The 17736-nt window shown below is 45.5% G+C and overlaps 1 protein-coding gene across 1 annotated transcript in view; it reads right to left on the bottom strand.

Moving 5' to 3' along the window:
* abat (4-aminobutyrate aminotransferase) overlaps positions 1-17736 on the bottom strand; it is a 149694-nt gene that overhangs the window by 75475 nt on the left and 56483 nt on the right. The window contains exon 2 of the mRNA XM_080206645.1: positions 10180-10309. Within this exon, the coding sequence (XP_080062771.1) occupies positions 10180-10249 (70 nt within the window). The 5' untranslated portion in view covers positions 10250-10309. The remainder of the gene's footprint in view (positions 1-10179; positions 10310-17736) is intronic.

Below are 17736 nucleotides of genomic sequence, written 5' to 3'. Positions count from 1 at the left end.
TAGGATTGAGCTTGACTGTGATGTCCTCCAGTGCTAAATACAAAGAACAAAGAACAGTGCAATGCAAGAACCAACCCTTCGGCCCACCTAGCCTGCACCGAAATGTGGTTTCTATCCCTCAATGGACCTCCTGTCTCATGTGGCCATCACGATACACCTTGAGCGGTGCTGACCACTCCATCACCTCCACTTCCAGGCATCCACCATGCTCTGTGTGAAAACATGCCCTCCACATCTCCTCAATGGCCACCATTTAAGAGCCATTTCAGAGACCAGATGAAGGAAAGATGTTTGTGGAAGCTTTGAGGGTCCTGTTGGTTTCTGTGGAACAATAAGCTAGGATGAAGCATTACCACCAGGAACAAATCCAAATGTAATGGTTTTCTGTCATAAACAACAAGGGCAACTCAATAAAATGGACACTTTTCAGGTTTAGTGAGGAATAGGAGCAGGATTACAACATGTTGCCCTTCAAGCTGGCTCCACCATTCAATAAGATCATGACTGATCTTCTGCATCAACTCAACTTCCCTCCAGTTTCTGAAAGACCAACAATCTGTCTATCTCAGCCTTAAATATACTCAACAATGGAGTATCTACCGCCTTTTGAGGTAGACAATTTCAAAGATTCACAGCCCTCTTGAACGAAGAAATTTCTCCTCATCTCAGTCCCAAACAGTTGACCCGTTACCCTGAGATGGTGTCCTCCTGTTGACAGCTTTATGGTGGCAGTGTGGGGACAGTTACAAGGAAATTCCAGCCCAATTAGCTGCTTGTTTTGCATTCCCAATGACTTGAATAGCAAGGAAAATTGGACAGTGCATATAAAGGGCAGCCAATCCCAATACCCCTTCATATCCCATTCCTGTCAAAGTAGAGAGTTCCATCAATGGGTTTGTTCTTGATCATGTCCCCATTATTATTGTTTGCACAGTGTTGTATCTAATTTTAGCAGCAGATACTATTCTTATCACCTGACTTGTGCAATGTATAGGTATTTGAATAAAGAATTGATGATTACTAGTGCACTTCTATACTTTGGAAGTGTGGTTACCCATGGGGCATGCAATTCCTGAGAGGATTTTCAAAATTATTCAGTAAAATAAGGTCTCCTGTCTCGCTGGAGCTGAGATCAATGTTTTCAATTATTTCAATGGATAATTATTTCAGTTTTCACCACACATCAACAGTTCTGGTCACTCTGACATAGCCAAGTGCAATATCTGTTTTGTTGTATATACAAAGAACAGTTAAAATAATATTTTAAACTCTGCATAGATAAGCATACTTAGAAATGAGAGATTTGGAGGAACATAAACTATTGTAGAGATTTCTGATTATATTTTGTGGCTCTTTGCTTAGCAGCAAAGTTATTTTTCAGTGTCTTTGTATTGTTCTTACGTAGCCAGTATTACGTAGGCAGTAGTTTAGATTTAAGAGGATAATTTTAACCTTATCATAAGAACATACATAAGAAATAGAAGCAGGAGTAGGCCATCTAGCCCTTTGAGCCTGCCCTGCCATTCAATAAGATCATGGCTGATCTGAAGTGGATCAGTTCCACTTTCCCGCCTGCTCCCCATAACCCTTAATTCTCTTATCAATCAGAAATCTATCTACCCATGACTTAAATATACTCAACAAGGTAGCCTCCACCACTTTAATGGGCAGAGAATTCCAGAGATTCACCACCCTCTGAGAGAAGAAGTTCCTCCTCAACTCTGTTCTAAACTGCCCCCCACTTATTTTGAGGCTGTGCCCTCTAGTTCTGGTTTCCTTTCTAAGTGGAAAGAATCTCTCTACCTCTACCCTATCTAGCCCCTTCATTATCTTGTATGTCTCTATAAGATCCCCCCTCAGCCTTCTAATCTCCAACGAGTACAGGCCCAATCTACTCAATGTCCCCTCATAAGCTAATCCCCTCATCTCCGGTATCAGCCTGGTGAACCTTCTCTGTACTCCCTCCAAGGCCAAAATATCCTTTCGCAAATAAGGGGACCAAAACTGCACACAGTACTCCAGCTGCGGCCTCACCAGTACCCTGTACAGTTGCAGCAAGACCTCCCTGCTTTTATATTCTATCCCCCTCACTATAAAGGCCAGCATCCCATTCGCCTTCTTGATCACCTGCTGCACCTGTAGACTGGGTTTTTGTGATTCGTGCACAAGGACCCCCAGGTCCCTCTGCACCGTAGCATGCTGCAACTTTTCGCCACTTAAATAATATTCCATCCTACTATTATTTCTTCCAAAGTGGATAACCTCACACTTGCCAACGTTATACTCCTTCTGCCACGTCCTCGCCCACTTGCTCAGCCTATCCAAATCTCTCTGCAGACTTTCCGCATCCTCCACGCAATTCGCTTTTCCACTCATCTTCGTGTCATCAGCCCCCTCCTCCAGATCATCTATGTATATGGTAAACAGTTGAGGCCCCAGCACAGATCCCTGCAGCACCCCACTAGTCACCAACTGCCAACCAGAAAAGCACCCATTTATTCCAACTCTCTGCTTCCTATTAGATAACCAATCCTCAGTCCACGCTAACACTCTACCCCCAACTCCGTGTACCCTAACCTTCTGCAGCAACCTTTTGTGAGGCACCTTATTGAACGCCTCCTGGAAATCTAAAAACACCACATCCATCAACAGCCTGGCAGAAGCTGGCTAGATGGCAGTTAAAAATCACCCAAGGCGCTTATCCACTCAGGAGCCACTGAGATTTGAATAATCAGAAATTTCAACTGTTCATAGAGTCATAGAAGTTTACAGCATGGAGACAGACCCTTCAGCCCAACTTGTCCGTGCCACCCAGTTTTCACCCCAAAGTTAGTCTCAATTGCCCACATTTGGCTCATAGCCCTCCATACCCATCTTATCCACGTAACTGTCTAAATGCTTTTTTTGAAAAAACAAAATTGTACCCTACTCTACTACTACCTCTGGCACCTCATTCCAGACACTTAGCACCCTGTGTGTGAAAAAATTGTCCCTCTGGACTCTTTTGTATCTTTCCCCGCTCACCTTAAACCTATGGCTTCTAGTTTTAGACTCCCCTACCTTTGGGAAAAGATGTTGACTATCTAGTTGATCTATGCCTCATTATTTTATAGACCTCTATAAGATGACTCCTCAATCTTCTACTCTCCAGGGAAAAAAGTCCCAGTCTATCCAGCCTCTCCTTATAACTCAAATCATCAAGTCCTGGTAGAATTCCAGTAAATCTTTTCTGCACTCTTTCTAGTTTAATAAGTTCAATGAAGCAAATAGCAAGAACCCAAAGTGGATGGTTTCATTTGGCATCTTCGTAATGGGAATGCCCTGAAATCTACAGCCATTAAGAAGGGCAGTGGGTGCACATGCAGTCTATTCCGGTCACATTCCATGTGCTTGAGCCCGCACTCTACCTGCGGGATTGGTAGTGGGGGTTCAACATCTGGAGAAACCCGGAAATCGCGGGTCTGTGCCAACCTGGCAGTGCCAACCTCTGAGAGGGCAATGCCAGCGATGACTAATGGGCGTGGAGAGTGGAGAGAGATGTCAGCGATGATCATGGGGGCGGAGTGAAAATGTTGGCAGTGATCGCATGGGGGTGTAGTAGTTTCATCGGGGCATCATTAGAGCCTGCCTTCAAAATGGTGGAGTGAAACAAAGCCCCCTGTTTGAGAACATCTGGTTGTTTCTCTGATAAACACACCGGTTTTCTGCTGGATCCTAACATTTTTTAATATAGAAACATAGAAGATAGGAGTAGGAGGAGACAGTTTGGCCCTTCGACCCTGCCCCGCCATTCTCTATGACTATAGCTGATCATCCAACTCAATAGCCTAATTCTGCTTTCTCCCCATAACCTTTGATCCCATTTTGGTAAGATTCTGCCCCCATCTTTACATTTTTATCCCGCCTAACCTTCACGCAGTTGGGCAAATATTGAGGACTACACCCCAATATTTACAGGGAGTCAGTGTGATAACCCCCACGAGGTCCATGGGGAAATCACTGATCAATCTCCCTGTGGGGCTTGTTGAGTTTCCATGGTAATGGACAGCGGCCTGTCCAGCTGGTATTCATCACCTGAGCCTTTCACAAGGCTGGCCCAAGACTGGGCCTGCTAAACTGCAGCCCTAGGCAGGGACCAGTGTGTGTGCACCATGGTTGTGATTTTATTTTGAACATAGAACAATACAGCACAGTACAGGCCCTTCGGCCCTCGATGTTGTGCAGAGCTACGCCCAAACCCAAGATCAGGCTATCCCACTCCCTATCATTCTGGTGTGCTCCATGTGCCTATCCAATAACCGCTTGAAAGCTCCTAAAGTTTCCGACTCCACTATCACAGCAGGCAGTGCATTCCACACCCCAAACACTCTTTGAGTAAAGAATCTACCTCAGACATTCCTCCTATATCTCCCACCATGAATCTTATAGTTATGTCCCCTAGTAATAGCTACATCCACCCAAGGAAATAATCTCTGCACATCCACCCTATTTATCCCCCTCGTCATCTTATAAACCTCTATTAAGTCGCCTCTCAGCCTCCTCCGCTCCAAAGAGAAAAGTCCCAGCTCCCTCAACCTTTCCTCATAAGACCTACCCTCCAAACCAGGCAGCATCCTGGTAAATCGCCTCTGCACTCTCTCCAATGCTTCCACATCCTTCTTGTAATGAGGTGACCAGAACGGAACACAATATTCCAAATGTGGTCTCACTAACGTCCGGTATAGTTGCAGCATAACCCCACGACTCTTAAACTCAAACCCCCTGTTAATAAACGCAAAGGCATCACCTAAGCTACCTTGTTCCCCACGACCCTTCGGGCTGCATCCCCCCACTGACTCTGGCTCCTTGTGGTTGGGGTCTGGATGCAGCAGTGGCCATCACTCTCAGAAGTGCTGCTGGGACAGGAGGACTGACAGGCCAACTGATTGACAGGCTACACTTGGTTTTCCTCCCCAGATGGTGGCCAAAGCCTTGCCTTAACCCAATGAATGCCCTTCTGAGCATGAAATCCCTGTGGAGTTAGCTGCTGAGTGGTTACAGGCTTGCTGCTGACTTTTTCACTCGTGGGTAGGGTGCTGGCAAGAGGCTGTATAATGATTCTGGAGCAGGAGGCTATTGCAGCCTGTTGCATTCGTGCAGGTTCTCTTGAGGAGCAACCAACCTGGTCCCATCCTCTGCGGCTCAGAACATTTCCCCTTTGCAGATAATTATCCAAATCCCTTTTGAGAGCTGTGATTGAATCTCTCTCCACCACACTGTATTCCAGATCCCAGTGATTCACTGCACATGGTGCCCTTGGCTCCTTTGATGAAAAGAGAAAGCAATGCCCTATGGTTCTCAAACATTCTTAGTCAAAAGGAAAATTAGAAAATCCCACCATGGATCATGGTCTGGTGCAACGGTACGTGTCAAAACAGAACGATGATGCCAGTGAATGGATTCCCACGTCTGACGCAGAGAAAGAGCATTGCCAGACCAGCAAACTCATGAATGAGAGGTTTACTATCGACCTCACTGGTTTTCAGCAATTTAGCTAGCAGACATTAGTAGGCCACCTTCTGAAATTAAACTGTCTAACCTCAGTGAGAAAATATATCAGGAATTGATCCTTAATAGTTCTAGTTTCGTCCCTGGACTTTGAAAACTGCAGTGTGCTTGAGGAACTCAGTGGACTGTGAAATAGTATTGTGAGACATGACAGTTGTGAACCTCAGGCAGACTTCCTCTTAGTTCAGTGGACATGTTAACTATATCCACAAAAAAATGTGCCGCAAATAAGGAGACATATTTGAATATGGATTTTTCCATTATTATTTGAAAGAATATTCTTTGGGGACACTGTATGAAGTATAACATAATTAAAATTAATTTAGGTTAAAACAGTTGTAATGCAGGCTGTTTTCTTTAATCACAAGATACTGAACCTTGCTTTTCAGTTTGTTTATAAGAAATAGGAATAGGACTAAGCCATTCAGCCCCTCAAGTCTGCTCCATCACTTAGTAAGATCATTGTTGATCTGATACTAAATTCACTTTCCTGCCTTATCATCTTAATTCCCCTACTGATTAAAAACCTATCAATCTCAGCCTTGAAAATAAGATAAGAAACTACAATTAGCTTAAAAAAAAGCTTGGTGACCCAGAAATTCTATGACCGAGTGATCCTGTCAGTTTCACTGGGTTGAGTCTGTTGCTGTCCCTCAACTCTGAATCCTGCCAGAGTCTGTGGGGTCTGTGTGTTGGCCTAGTTACTGCAAATGCCATTTGGACTGCTCCTTCAGCCTTTATCTACATAGTGTGCCAAGAAACCTCAGCAGCCCCTCATCTAGCGGACCCCTGCCATTGCTTGTATTGGTCCCTGAGCAGAGGTGAGGGGGGGTGGGGGAGCGAGATGGATTGGGCAATCCAGGAAGCTGGTGACTTGTTGATTCATTGACAGTATCTACTGTTTGCATGGACACCTGCCTGTGAGGACAAAATTGATTTGATTTATTGTTGTCATGTCTATTATTATGCAGTGGAAAGTATTGTTTCTTATGCTATACAAACAAAGCATACCGTACATAGAGAAGGAAAGGGGAGGATGCAGTCATAGCTAGAGTGTAGAGAAAGATTAACTTAATATAAGGTAGGTCCATTCAAAAGATGGCAGCAGGGAAGAAGCTGCTGTTGACTCGGTTTGTATGTGACCTCAAACTTAACATAGAACATAGAACACTACAGCACAAACAGGCCCTTCGGCCCACGAGTTGCGCCGATCACATCAACACCTACCAATCCATAGACCTATCTATAACGCCCAATCCCACTAAATCCCATACACTTATCCAGAAGTCTTTTAAAAGACCCCAGCGAGTTCGCCTCCACCACCACTGACGGCAGCCGATTCCATTCACTCACCACCCTCTGAGTGAAAAACTTACCCCTAACATCACTTCTGTACTTGCCTCCCCACACCTTAAATCTGTGTCCTCTCGTAGCGACCATTTCAACCTGGGGAAATAGCCTCTGAGGATCCACCCTATCTATTCCTCTCAACATTTTATAAACCTCTATCAGGTCGCCTCTCAACCTTCGTCTCTCCAGGGAGAAGAGTCCCAGCTCCCTCAACCTATCTTCATAAGGCATGCCTCCCAGTCCAGGCAACATCCTTGTAAATCTCCTCTGTACCCTTTCAATAGCTTCTACGTCTTTCCTATAGTGAGGCGACCAGAACTGCACACAGTACTCCAAGTGAGGCCTGACAAGGGTCTTATAAAGTTGCAGCATTACCTCCCGACTCCTAAACTCAATCCCTCGATTAATGAAGGCCAGTACACCATACGCCTTCTTGACCACATCCTCCACCTGCGAGGCCGATTTAAGAGTCCTGTGGACCCGGACCCCAAGATCCTTCTGCTCTTCAACACTACTAAGACTCCTGCCCTTGATGGTGTACTCGTTCATCCCATTGGTCCTGCCAAAATGGACGACTACACATTTATCCACATTGAAGTCCATCTGCCACTTCTCTGCCCAGTCCTGCATCCTATTTATGTCCTGCTGCAACTTCTGACATCCTTCCAGACCATCCACAACACCACCGACCTTCGTGTCATCGGCGAACTTACTAACCCATCCCTCCACTTCCTCATCTAGGTCATTTATGAAAATGACAAACAGCAAGGGTCCTAGAACAGATCCCTGGGGCACTCCACTGGTGACTGACCTCCATGCAGAAAAAGACCCATCCACAACCACTCTCTGCCTTCTGCAGGCAAGCCAGTTCTGGATCCACAAGGCCAAAGCCCCTTGGATCCCATGCCCTCTCACCTTCTCAAGAAGTCTTGCACGGGGGACCTTATCAAATGCCTTGCTGAAGTCCATGTACACCACGTCCACTGCACTTCCTTCGTCAATGTGTTCAGTCACATTTTCGAAGAACTCAACTAGGCTCGTAAGGCACAACCTGCCCTTGACAAAACCATGCTGACTATTCCTGATCATGTCAAACCTCTCCAAATGCTCGTAAATCTTGTCCCTCAGAAGCCTCTCCATCAGCTTACCAACCACTGAGGTCAGACTCACCGGTCGGTAATTTCCCGGGCTATCTCTGTTCCTTTTCTTGAAAATAGGAACCACATCCGCAATCCTCCAATCCTCCGGAACCTCTCCCGTCTCCATTGACGACGCAAAGATCATCGCCAGGGGCTCTGCAATCACTTCCCTCGCCTCCCACAATAACCTGGGGTACATCCCATCTAGTCCCAGCGACTTATCTATCTTGATAGAATTCAAAAGTTCTAGCACATCCTCTTCCTTAATATCCACATACTCAATCTTTTCAGTCTGCCGCAAACCTGTAGCAAAATCTCCCAGATCAGTTTCCATCGTGAATACTTAGGCAAAGTACTCATTAAGCACCTCTGCCATTTCTTCTGTGTTTTTTTCCCGACGGAAGAAGATGGAAGAGCCTAAAAATGGGAGAGTTCCTGATCTGTTTTTTGGGCGAGTTTTCATGCCCAATATTATGTACTTAGTCATTGAAAAAATGGTGTAGACTGCTTCTAGCTGCTGCAGGCAGTGAGCTGGGCTTAATTTGCCAGCCAGCCTTTAGAGGAAGCTACTGCACATAAGCAGACCTCTGATGCAGCAACTGCTCAATTGCATCAGCAGAGACAGAGACACAGCTGTCAGGCCCCTGCTGCTGCAGGCAGCCTCAACAAACTACCTCCACCCCCCGCAATCTTGGGGGCCCAGGATGATTGTGAGCCCGGCAACACACAGATATCTAGCCCCCTTATATTCCTGTCCTGTGCTGCCCAGACCGATTGTGGCCCCTTCCCCAATCTGATCGCATCTGCAAAGTACGCAGCAGGCTCCCCCTCCCTCCCTAATTGGGCTGCGCCTTCAGGAGTGCCCCCATAAGCCCTGTCAATGGGCAGGCCGAGCCAGTAAAATCCCAGGCAATGTTTCTTATAAAGAATGCATGACATGGTGAAATGACATCATTCTAAATGCTGCAGTTTCCAAGTAGACATCTTGTGAGGACCATGTGGACAGTCTTTAGTATGATCCAAATTCCTGTCAGAGACTAGTTGAAAAGATCTTGCGAATGTCTCCAGCTCAATCACAGTAATTTCTCCAAAAATCCTTCCAGTGCCGTCCCTTAAAATTTGCCCTTTAAAACCCACCACTTTGATAAACCTTTCCTTTCACTGAGTATCTGTTTCCCAGACACCTCGGTGAAGCAACTTGTGATACTTTTCCATGCTAAATGTGCTCTTTTAATGCAAGTTATTCTGACAAGCAGGATTTCTATGTTACATTTAAAAATCAGGAACAGCTGAATATCCTTCACTGTTACGTAAACAATTGATCTCCATTCTTCCAAATCTACCAAAGATTCTCATAAAATGCAAAATAATTCATATTCTTAAAGTCAAAAAGGACAGATATAAATTACATCATACAATACACAGCAGCCAACAGCAGCTTGGGAAAGCAGTGGCCTAGTGGTATTGTCAATGGACAAGTTATCCAAAGACCCGGGGTAATGCTCTGGGGCCCGGGTTTGAATCCCACCATGGCAGGTGGCGGAACTTGAATTTCATAAAGATCCGGATTTAAAAGTTTAATAGTGACCATGTAACTATTGTTGGTTGTTATAAAAACCCATTTAGTTCCTTCCTTTAGGGAAGGAAATCTGCCTGGCGTGGCCTACATGTGACTCCAGACCTACAGCAATGTATTTAACTCTTTAATGCCCTCAGCTGAAGGGCAATTAAGGTTGGGCAAAAATGGTGGCCCAGCCAGCAGCACGCACATCCCAAGAATGAATAAAGAAAACAAAAGTTTAATGTGGTTATTATAGTTTTCTATAGTATTGTTTTCTTGCCTAACTCTAACCAGCATCTATCAAATATAACAGAAGGCTGGGGCTCTGGGAACCCACCGCACGTCTTTTACAGAAAGTATTCATTTACTCGTTTCCTCCTCCCTGCAGGTTGGCTTAGCTCTCCAACTAACCAGGTGGCAGAAAATTGCAATTACTGGAAGAATGAGCGGTCAAGAGATCTATCGTGCCTCAAGCCATTCAAGTAACCTTTTAAATGTGGACGCCGAAAGAAAGGCTGTAAACTGATATTACAATTTGTGCATATTATATAATTTCTTAGTCTTGAACGAGAGAGTACTTACGGGGCAGGGAGAATTTCAGGTTCTGCTGCAGTATGTAAGTAAGTTGCCGGGAGAGGAGAGTGGAAGCCATCTTTGATTTCAAGGACAGAAGGTTCACAGGCAGTGCAGCTCAGCTTCCCAGCCCACAGCTCTGTAGAGGAGGAAACAAGCAACATCCTTCAGAGGGACACCAGTATTTTGTCCGCACAGCGCTGCTTGATTTTCAGTGCTCATTTGTGATTTTTTAACTGTGATTCTGTGCAGCGTAAGTTTGTGCCCTGAGCAATTCTGCTAAATAAAACTCTACATATCGCTGCTGCATGAGAGAAAACAAAGTTGATTATATAACCATGCCGTTTGGTGGAAGACGACACTACATGCGACAGTTTTAAGCTTCAGGCAACATTGAGATTGGAATCTGAGTCACAGAAATCTCCACTTTAATGGTACATTTATAGAAAAGCCTTTGAAGACTTATTTCCATGAATGTACCAGAAGTTGTCTTGTCTTAGTAGGTTAAATAATTAATTTTTGCAACATTAAGTCACAATATTTTATTAATTACTTTTATTAATTTTAACTGATTACTGAAAAGCAATGGTCAGCTCGTCAGGATTTCTTTACTCAATTTAGCATAACTATGTTCTGTTTGCAGAAGGGTCTTGCAAATGTGTATAAATAGCTTCATTCAATAGCTATCACAGAGTTCCTAGGAAGAGGAAGAGGCCGTTTGGCCCATCGAATCTGAACCAACAGAGCATCTTACCCAGGCCCACCCCATCCCCGGGTCAACTCAGGAGCAGTTTAGCATGGCCAATCTATCTATCAAGCACATGTGGGAGGAATCCGGAGCACCCGGAGGAAACCCTCGCAGACATGGGGAGAACGTGCAAACTCCGCACAGATAATGGCCCAAGCTGGGAATTGAACCTGGGTCCCTGACGCTGTGAGGCAGCAGTGCTAACCACTGTGCCACCGTGCTGTTCAATGACACAGGTTCTTAGTAAAGAGCAAAATAGATCAATTTTTGGTGAGAGGAAATGTAATATTTTATCATCAAAGATGAAGGATGACAGTGGCTCAGAAAATCTCCTCTAAATTTCAGAATCAAGGAATTCCTGGGGGGTTAAGTTTTGAATAAATTCCTTCAATGTCACTCAACAAATGGTTTTCCACCAACAGGGTTAGTTGGCACAGTGTAATTGTCATCCACAGCCTGGAGGATTGTGGGATCCCAAACCATTGACATCTCTGGCCCAAGACTAATGAAGAACAATGTGACTAACTTGCCCTATTGCTCTGGTGAGACATTAGCATTTCCCACACCAGTCATTAGAGAACTAATATTCATGCAGCAGTAATTGCTCCATAGAAAGCATTCGTTCTGCTAGTATCACAGCTTGGTATGGCTCCTGCTCTGCCCAAGGCCGCAAGAAATTACAAAAGGTCTTGAATGTAGCCCAATCCATCAAGCAAACCAGCCTCCCATTCATTGACACTTCTTGCTGCCTCAGCAAAGCAGCCAGCTTAATTAACAGCCCCACACACCTGGACATTCTCTCTTCCTTCGGGAAAAAGATACTAAAGTCTGAGGTCATGTACCAACCAACTCACGAACAGCTTCTTCCCTGCTGCTGACAGGCTTTTGAATGGACCTACCTTGCACTAAGTTGATCTTTCTCTACACCTTAGTTATGACTGTAACACTACATTCTGCACTCTTGCATTTCCTTCTCTATGAACAGTATGCTCTGTCTATCTTGCATGCTAGAAACAATACTTTTCACTGTATGTAACAATAATAAATCAAATCAAAATTGTTAATTCATAAGAACATAAGAACATAAGAAATAGGAGCAGGAGTAGGCCATCTAGCCCTTCGAGCCTGCCCCGCCATTCAATAAGATCATGGCTGATCTGTTGTGGCTCAGTTCCACTTTCCCGCCCTCTCCCCATAACCCTTAATCCCCTCTCTTATCAAGAACCCATCAACCCGCTTCTTAAAAATATTTAGCGAGGCAGCCTCCACCACTTCAATGGGCAGAGAATTCCAGAGATTCACCACCCTTTGAGTGAAGAAGTTCCTCCTCAACTCCGTTCTAAACCGCCTCCCCTTTATCTTGAGGCTGTGCCCCCTAGTCCTACTCTCTTTTTTGAGCGGGAAGAGTCTCTCCACCTCTATCCTATCCATCCCATTCATCATCTTATACGTCTCAATGAGATCTCCCCTCATTCTTCTAAACTCTAACGAGTACAAGCCTAGTTTATTCAGCCTCTCCTCATAGCTCAATCCCCTCAACTCCGGTATCAGCCTAGTAAACCTCCTCTGCACTCCCTCCAGGGCTTCAGTGACTATTATTTCAAATATATGCTTTAAGTTGAAGAAGAAGTTTTAGTTTTGGAGTGTATGGAATAAATGAACAATTATTTGGAACAACATGATCAGATTTGTCACTTTCTAGTTTATTCTGAAATTCTCTAAAAGTCAAGAGTGTTTGCTGGGAAGGATCTACCCTTTGAAATATACCTTAAGAGCTTAGCTAATCCTTGCAAACTTGAGGGCCTGGAATCTACATTTTAATGCTGATGGGCTAAAGCAACTGGGCTGTTGACACTGTTAAGATAATACCAATCAGAAAAGCTAGTCTATTCTGTCAGTTTTGCAGATTATGTTGGTTTAATGGCTCTCAGCAAGGTTGAGTTGCCCCTGTTGATAATAAAATCCTGCTTACTGCGCTTCTCCCCATTCCTCCTCCACCTTCTTTCAGCATCCCCTCATCTGCGCGACGTCTCTTCATGCTCAGAGGAAACCTGACCGAGCCACCTACACCAGGACGCAACTAGTTTCAGCACAGACTTTCAAATCAAAAAGTAAACATTGTAGACGATTCAATATTTAGCCAAGTGTAGGCGAGTTCCAACAATGCATACACTTGCACAAGCAGCCAGAATGGAACAATCCGGCATTCAACCTGCATATAGCTCACGATCCCTCTAAGGGGCACTGTTGGAAATATGTTCATTGTTTCTCATGTTGCTTTCAACCATGCAAGATTAAGTGGGCGGAGTTCAAAAATGAGAGGGAATGAGTCAGTGCTGTACATTGATTGTCATCATAATCTGCCCATTTTGCATGTTGTTGGTGATTATTAGGTGTGTAGACCCCAATATCAAGATGGTGTCTGACGCCACCTCATCAGAAGATGAGGGCGCATCTCGAATGCCATGTTCCACTGTTAGGATGCCTGAATCAGAGGAGAGGTATGATGAGTTGCTGATCTAATACCGCCTATTATGATGGCTGCAGGGGGTAAGAACATAAGAAATAGGAGCAGGAGCAGGCCAACTAGCCCCTCGAGCCTGCCCTGCCATTCAATAAGATCATGGCTGATCTGTCGTGGCTCAGTTCCACTTTCCCAACCTCTCCCCATAACCCTTAATCCCCTCTCTTATCAAAAACCCATCAACCCGCGTCTTAAAAATATTTAGCGAGGCAGCCTCCACCACTTCAACGGGCAGAGAATTCCAGAGATTCACCACCCTTTGAGTGAAGAAGTTCCTCCTCAACTCTGTTCTAAACCGCCCCCCCCTTTATCTTGAGGCTGTGCCCCCTAGTCCTGCTATCCTTTCTGAGCGGGAAGAGTCTCTCCACCTCTATCCTATCCATCCCATTGATCATCTTATACGTCTCAATGAGATCTCCCCTCATTCTTCTAAACTCTAACGAGTACAAGCCTAGTTTATTCAGCCTCTCCTTATAGCTCAACCCCCTCAACTCCGGTATCAGCCTAGTAAACCTCCTCTGCACTCCCTCCAAGGCCAAAATATCCTTGCATAAGTACGGCGACCAAAACTGCACACAGTACTCCAGCTGCGGCCTCACCAATGCCCTATACAGCCGCAGCAAGACCTCCCTACTTTTATATTCAATCCCCCTCGCGATGAAGGCCAGCATCCCATTCGCCTTCCTGACCACCTGCTGCACCTGCAGGCTGGGTTTTTGCGACTCATGCACAAGGACCCCGAGGTCCCTCTGCACCGTCGCCTGCTGCAGTTTTTCGCCACGTAAGTAATAATCCTTCCTACCATTATTCCTACCAAAGTGGACCACCTCGCACTTGCCAACATTAAATTCCATTTGCCAGTTCCTGGCCCATTCGCCCAGCCTATCTAGATCCTTCTGTAGATTCTCCCCACCCTCCGCACAATTTGCCTTTCCACCAGTTTTGGTGTCATCAGCAAATTTCGACACCCTACACTCGGTTCCCTCCTCCAGATTATCTATATAAATGGTAAATAGCTGAGGCCCCAGCACTGACCCCTGGGGCACTCCACTAGTCACCATCCGCCAATCCGAATAGCACCCATTGACCCCCACTCTCTGCCTCCTATTTGACAACCAGTCCTCTATCCACACTAACACCCTACCCCCAACTCCATGCCCCCTGACCTTCTGCAATAACCTCTTGTGAGGTACCTTGTCAAACGCCTTCTGAAAATCAAGAAAGACCACATCCACCGGCTCTCCTCTATCCACCGCCCTAGACACATCCTCATAGAACTCCAGTAAATTTGTCAGACACGACTTCCCTTTAACGAAACCGTGCTGCGTCTGCTCTATCAAGCAATTCCCCTCAAGATGCCTCGCTATTTCCTCCTTGATGACGGATTCTAACATTTTACCTACAACAGACGTTAAACTAACAGGCCTATAATTCCCCGCCTTTTGCCTGGCACCCTTCTTAAAACAACGGCGTAACATTAGCCGTTTTCCAATCTTCCGGCACTTCCCCGGAATCCAGCGATGTCTGGAAAATAACCACCAAGGCATCCACTATCACCTCCGCCATTTCTTTCAGGACCCTCGGATGCATTCCATCCGGTCCTGGGGACTTGTCCACAATCAGCCCCTCCTGTCTGTCGAGCACCACCTCTCTAGTAACAGTAATGTCATCGAGACCCTCCAGTCCTACCACCTTTCCATCTCTAACACCCAGCAAATTATTCACGTCCTCCTCCGTGAAGACCGAAACAAAAAAGTTATTCAAGACCTCAGCCATTTCCCCATCCCCTACCACTAAGTCCCCCTTCTCATCCTCTAAGGGTCCAACGTTCACCCTAGCCAGCCTCTTCCTTTTTATATATTTATAAAAACTCTTGCTATCCTTTTTTATATTAAGCGCTAGCCCAGCTTCATAGTTTATCCTGCCCTACTTTATCAACTTCTTTGTCAATCTTTGTTGACATTTGAACCTCTCCCAATCCTCTTCTCGCCCATTACTCTTAGCTACTCTAAACGTCTCCGCTTTTAATCATCGGATCATCGATAGATCTCCTCATGGGCTATGTGTAGTATCAGCTTCCTCATTGAGCGAGTGGAAATTCTCACAATGAGAAGTTGTCAGCGGGAATTTTAAACCATCAGCTTAACCCGGGCCAGGTTTGTAGGCCCCAAGGTGCAGACTGTCCAGCCATAAGCCGCGGCTGTGACTCTTCTTCTGGTGCCCAATAAAAGGTGTTTAGTGATGGGAAACTGGCATTTGGATGAATTACTACATCACCAAACACAACAGGTGCTGCTGAGTCAAATTTCTCCCCCCCATATGATTCTCCCGTACAATAACAAAACCATGATCAAAGCTCAGGCTTGGTCAAGCACATAATCAAATTTAAATCTCAGCTAGGAATAGTGGTAGGAAGGACTATTACTTACGGGGCGAAAAACTGCAGCAGGCGATGGTGCAGAGGGACCTCGGGGTCCTTGTGCATGAGTCGCAAAAACCCAGCCTGCAGGTGCAGCAGGTGGTCAGGAAGGCGAATGGGATGCTGGCCTTCATAGCGAGGGGGATTGAATATAAAAGTAGGGAGGTCTTGCTGCAGCTGTATAGGGCATTGGTGAGGCCGCAGCTGGAGTACTGAGTGCAGTTTTGGTCGCCGTACTTACACAAGGATATTTTGGCCTTGGAGGGAGTGCAGAGGAGGTTTACTAGGCTGATACCGGAGTTGAGGGGGTTGAGCTATGAGGAGAGGTGGAATAAACTAGGCTTGTACTCGTTAGAGTTTAGAAGGATGAGGGGAGATCTCATTGAGACGTATAAGATGATGAATGGGATGGATAGGATAGAGGTGGAGAGGCTCTTCCTGCTCAGAAAGGACAGTAGGACCAGGGGGCACAGTCTCAAGATAAAGGGGGGGCGGCTTAGAGCGGAGTGGAGGAGGAACTTCTTCACTCAAAGGGTGGTGAATCTCTGGAATTCTCTGCCCGTTGAGGTGGTGGAGGCTGCCTCGCTAAATATTTTTAAGACGTGGGTTGATGGGTTTTTGATAAGCGAGGGGATTAAGGGTTATGGGGAGAGGGCGGGAATGTGGAACTGAGCCACGACAGATCAGCCGTGATCTTATTGAATGGCGGGGCAGGCTCGAAGGGCCAGATGGCCTACTCCTGCTCCTATTTCTTATGTTCTTATGTTCTTATGACTGCAGGAAGAGAAACATGTGAAGCTGTCTGAAGGTCAGCCACAAGGGTGACCAGAGGAAAGACTGATGAGCCTGAATTCTTTCTGTCCCATTTAACTCAAGAGAATTGATGTATGTACATTTCTGATGGAAGACTTCTCAATTAAGATCTTATTCTTCTCAATATTTTTGTCTTATGAAGTGCCAGTTGAAAATTTTTGCATCCGACTTCAATTTTAAACACCCTCAGCCAGGTGCAAATTAAAATAGATTTGTAGTATCTGACAGGCCTTGTTGGTGCTGTAAGAGTGGTGTCCATGCATTGCAGTTTTGCTTAACTGCAAATATAGTGTAAACGTGGCCGGGATCATGAGATTCAACCCAAGCAAAGAGCCATGACACTCTCTGGAGAAGGCGTCAAACCACTTCAGAGAGAATTCATGCTGTGACACTCAATGAAAGATAATAGATAGGTGATATCAGATCCTTTTACACCATTTTACACCTTGCCTGATATTCATTTCCAATGACTTCAGTGCAAATGTAAATTGGAAGAGCTGTCTACAGGTTTGTTCTGAAGTCACCCATCTGGGCTACTGTTCAAAGTAACTCCATTCCAATTAGCTTGGTGCAAGGCCAATGGCACAGTGACATGAATAGTAAAGAAAATAGACCTCAGCTGTTGCCAATTTTGTGCTGGTACCCAAACTGAATTTGCAGCCTGATGTTTTAGTTTACAGCCATCTCCTCATAGAATCCCTACAGTGCAGAAGAAGCCAGGCAGAGCATTTTACCCAGTCCCTAATCCAACCCACCCTCCCACATCTATAACCCCATACAGTTACCATGGCTAATCCTCATAACCTACACATCTTGGAACATTCAGGGTCAATTTACCATAGCCAATCCATCTAACCTGCATATCTTTGGGAGGAAACCGGAGCACCTGGAAGAAACCCACACAGACACAGGGAGAATGTGTAAACTGCATGCAATCACCCGAAGCCAGAATTGAACCCGGGTCCCTGGTGCTGTGAGGTAGCAGCACTAACCACTGTGCCACCATGCTGCCCTATTCTTAAACACTTCAGCAAACACTTCTATATTCAGGGATCAGCAGTG

This window comes from Carcharhinus amblyrhynchos, chromosome 18, assembly GCF_965287045.1.
Source record: "Carcharhinus amblyrhynchos chromosome 18, sCarAmb.v2.hapA, whole genome shotgun sequence".
NCBI classification, from domain to species: Eukaryota; Metazoa; Chordata; class Chondrichthyes; order Carcharhiniformes; family Carcharhinidae; genus Carcharhinus; species Carcharhinus amblyrhynchos.
The sequence above is the reverse complement of the archived record's forward strand: the minus strand, read 5'-3'. Positions and strand labels throughout refer to the sequence as shown.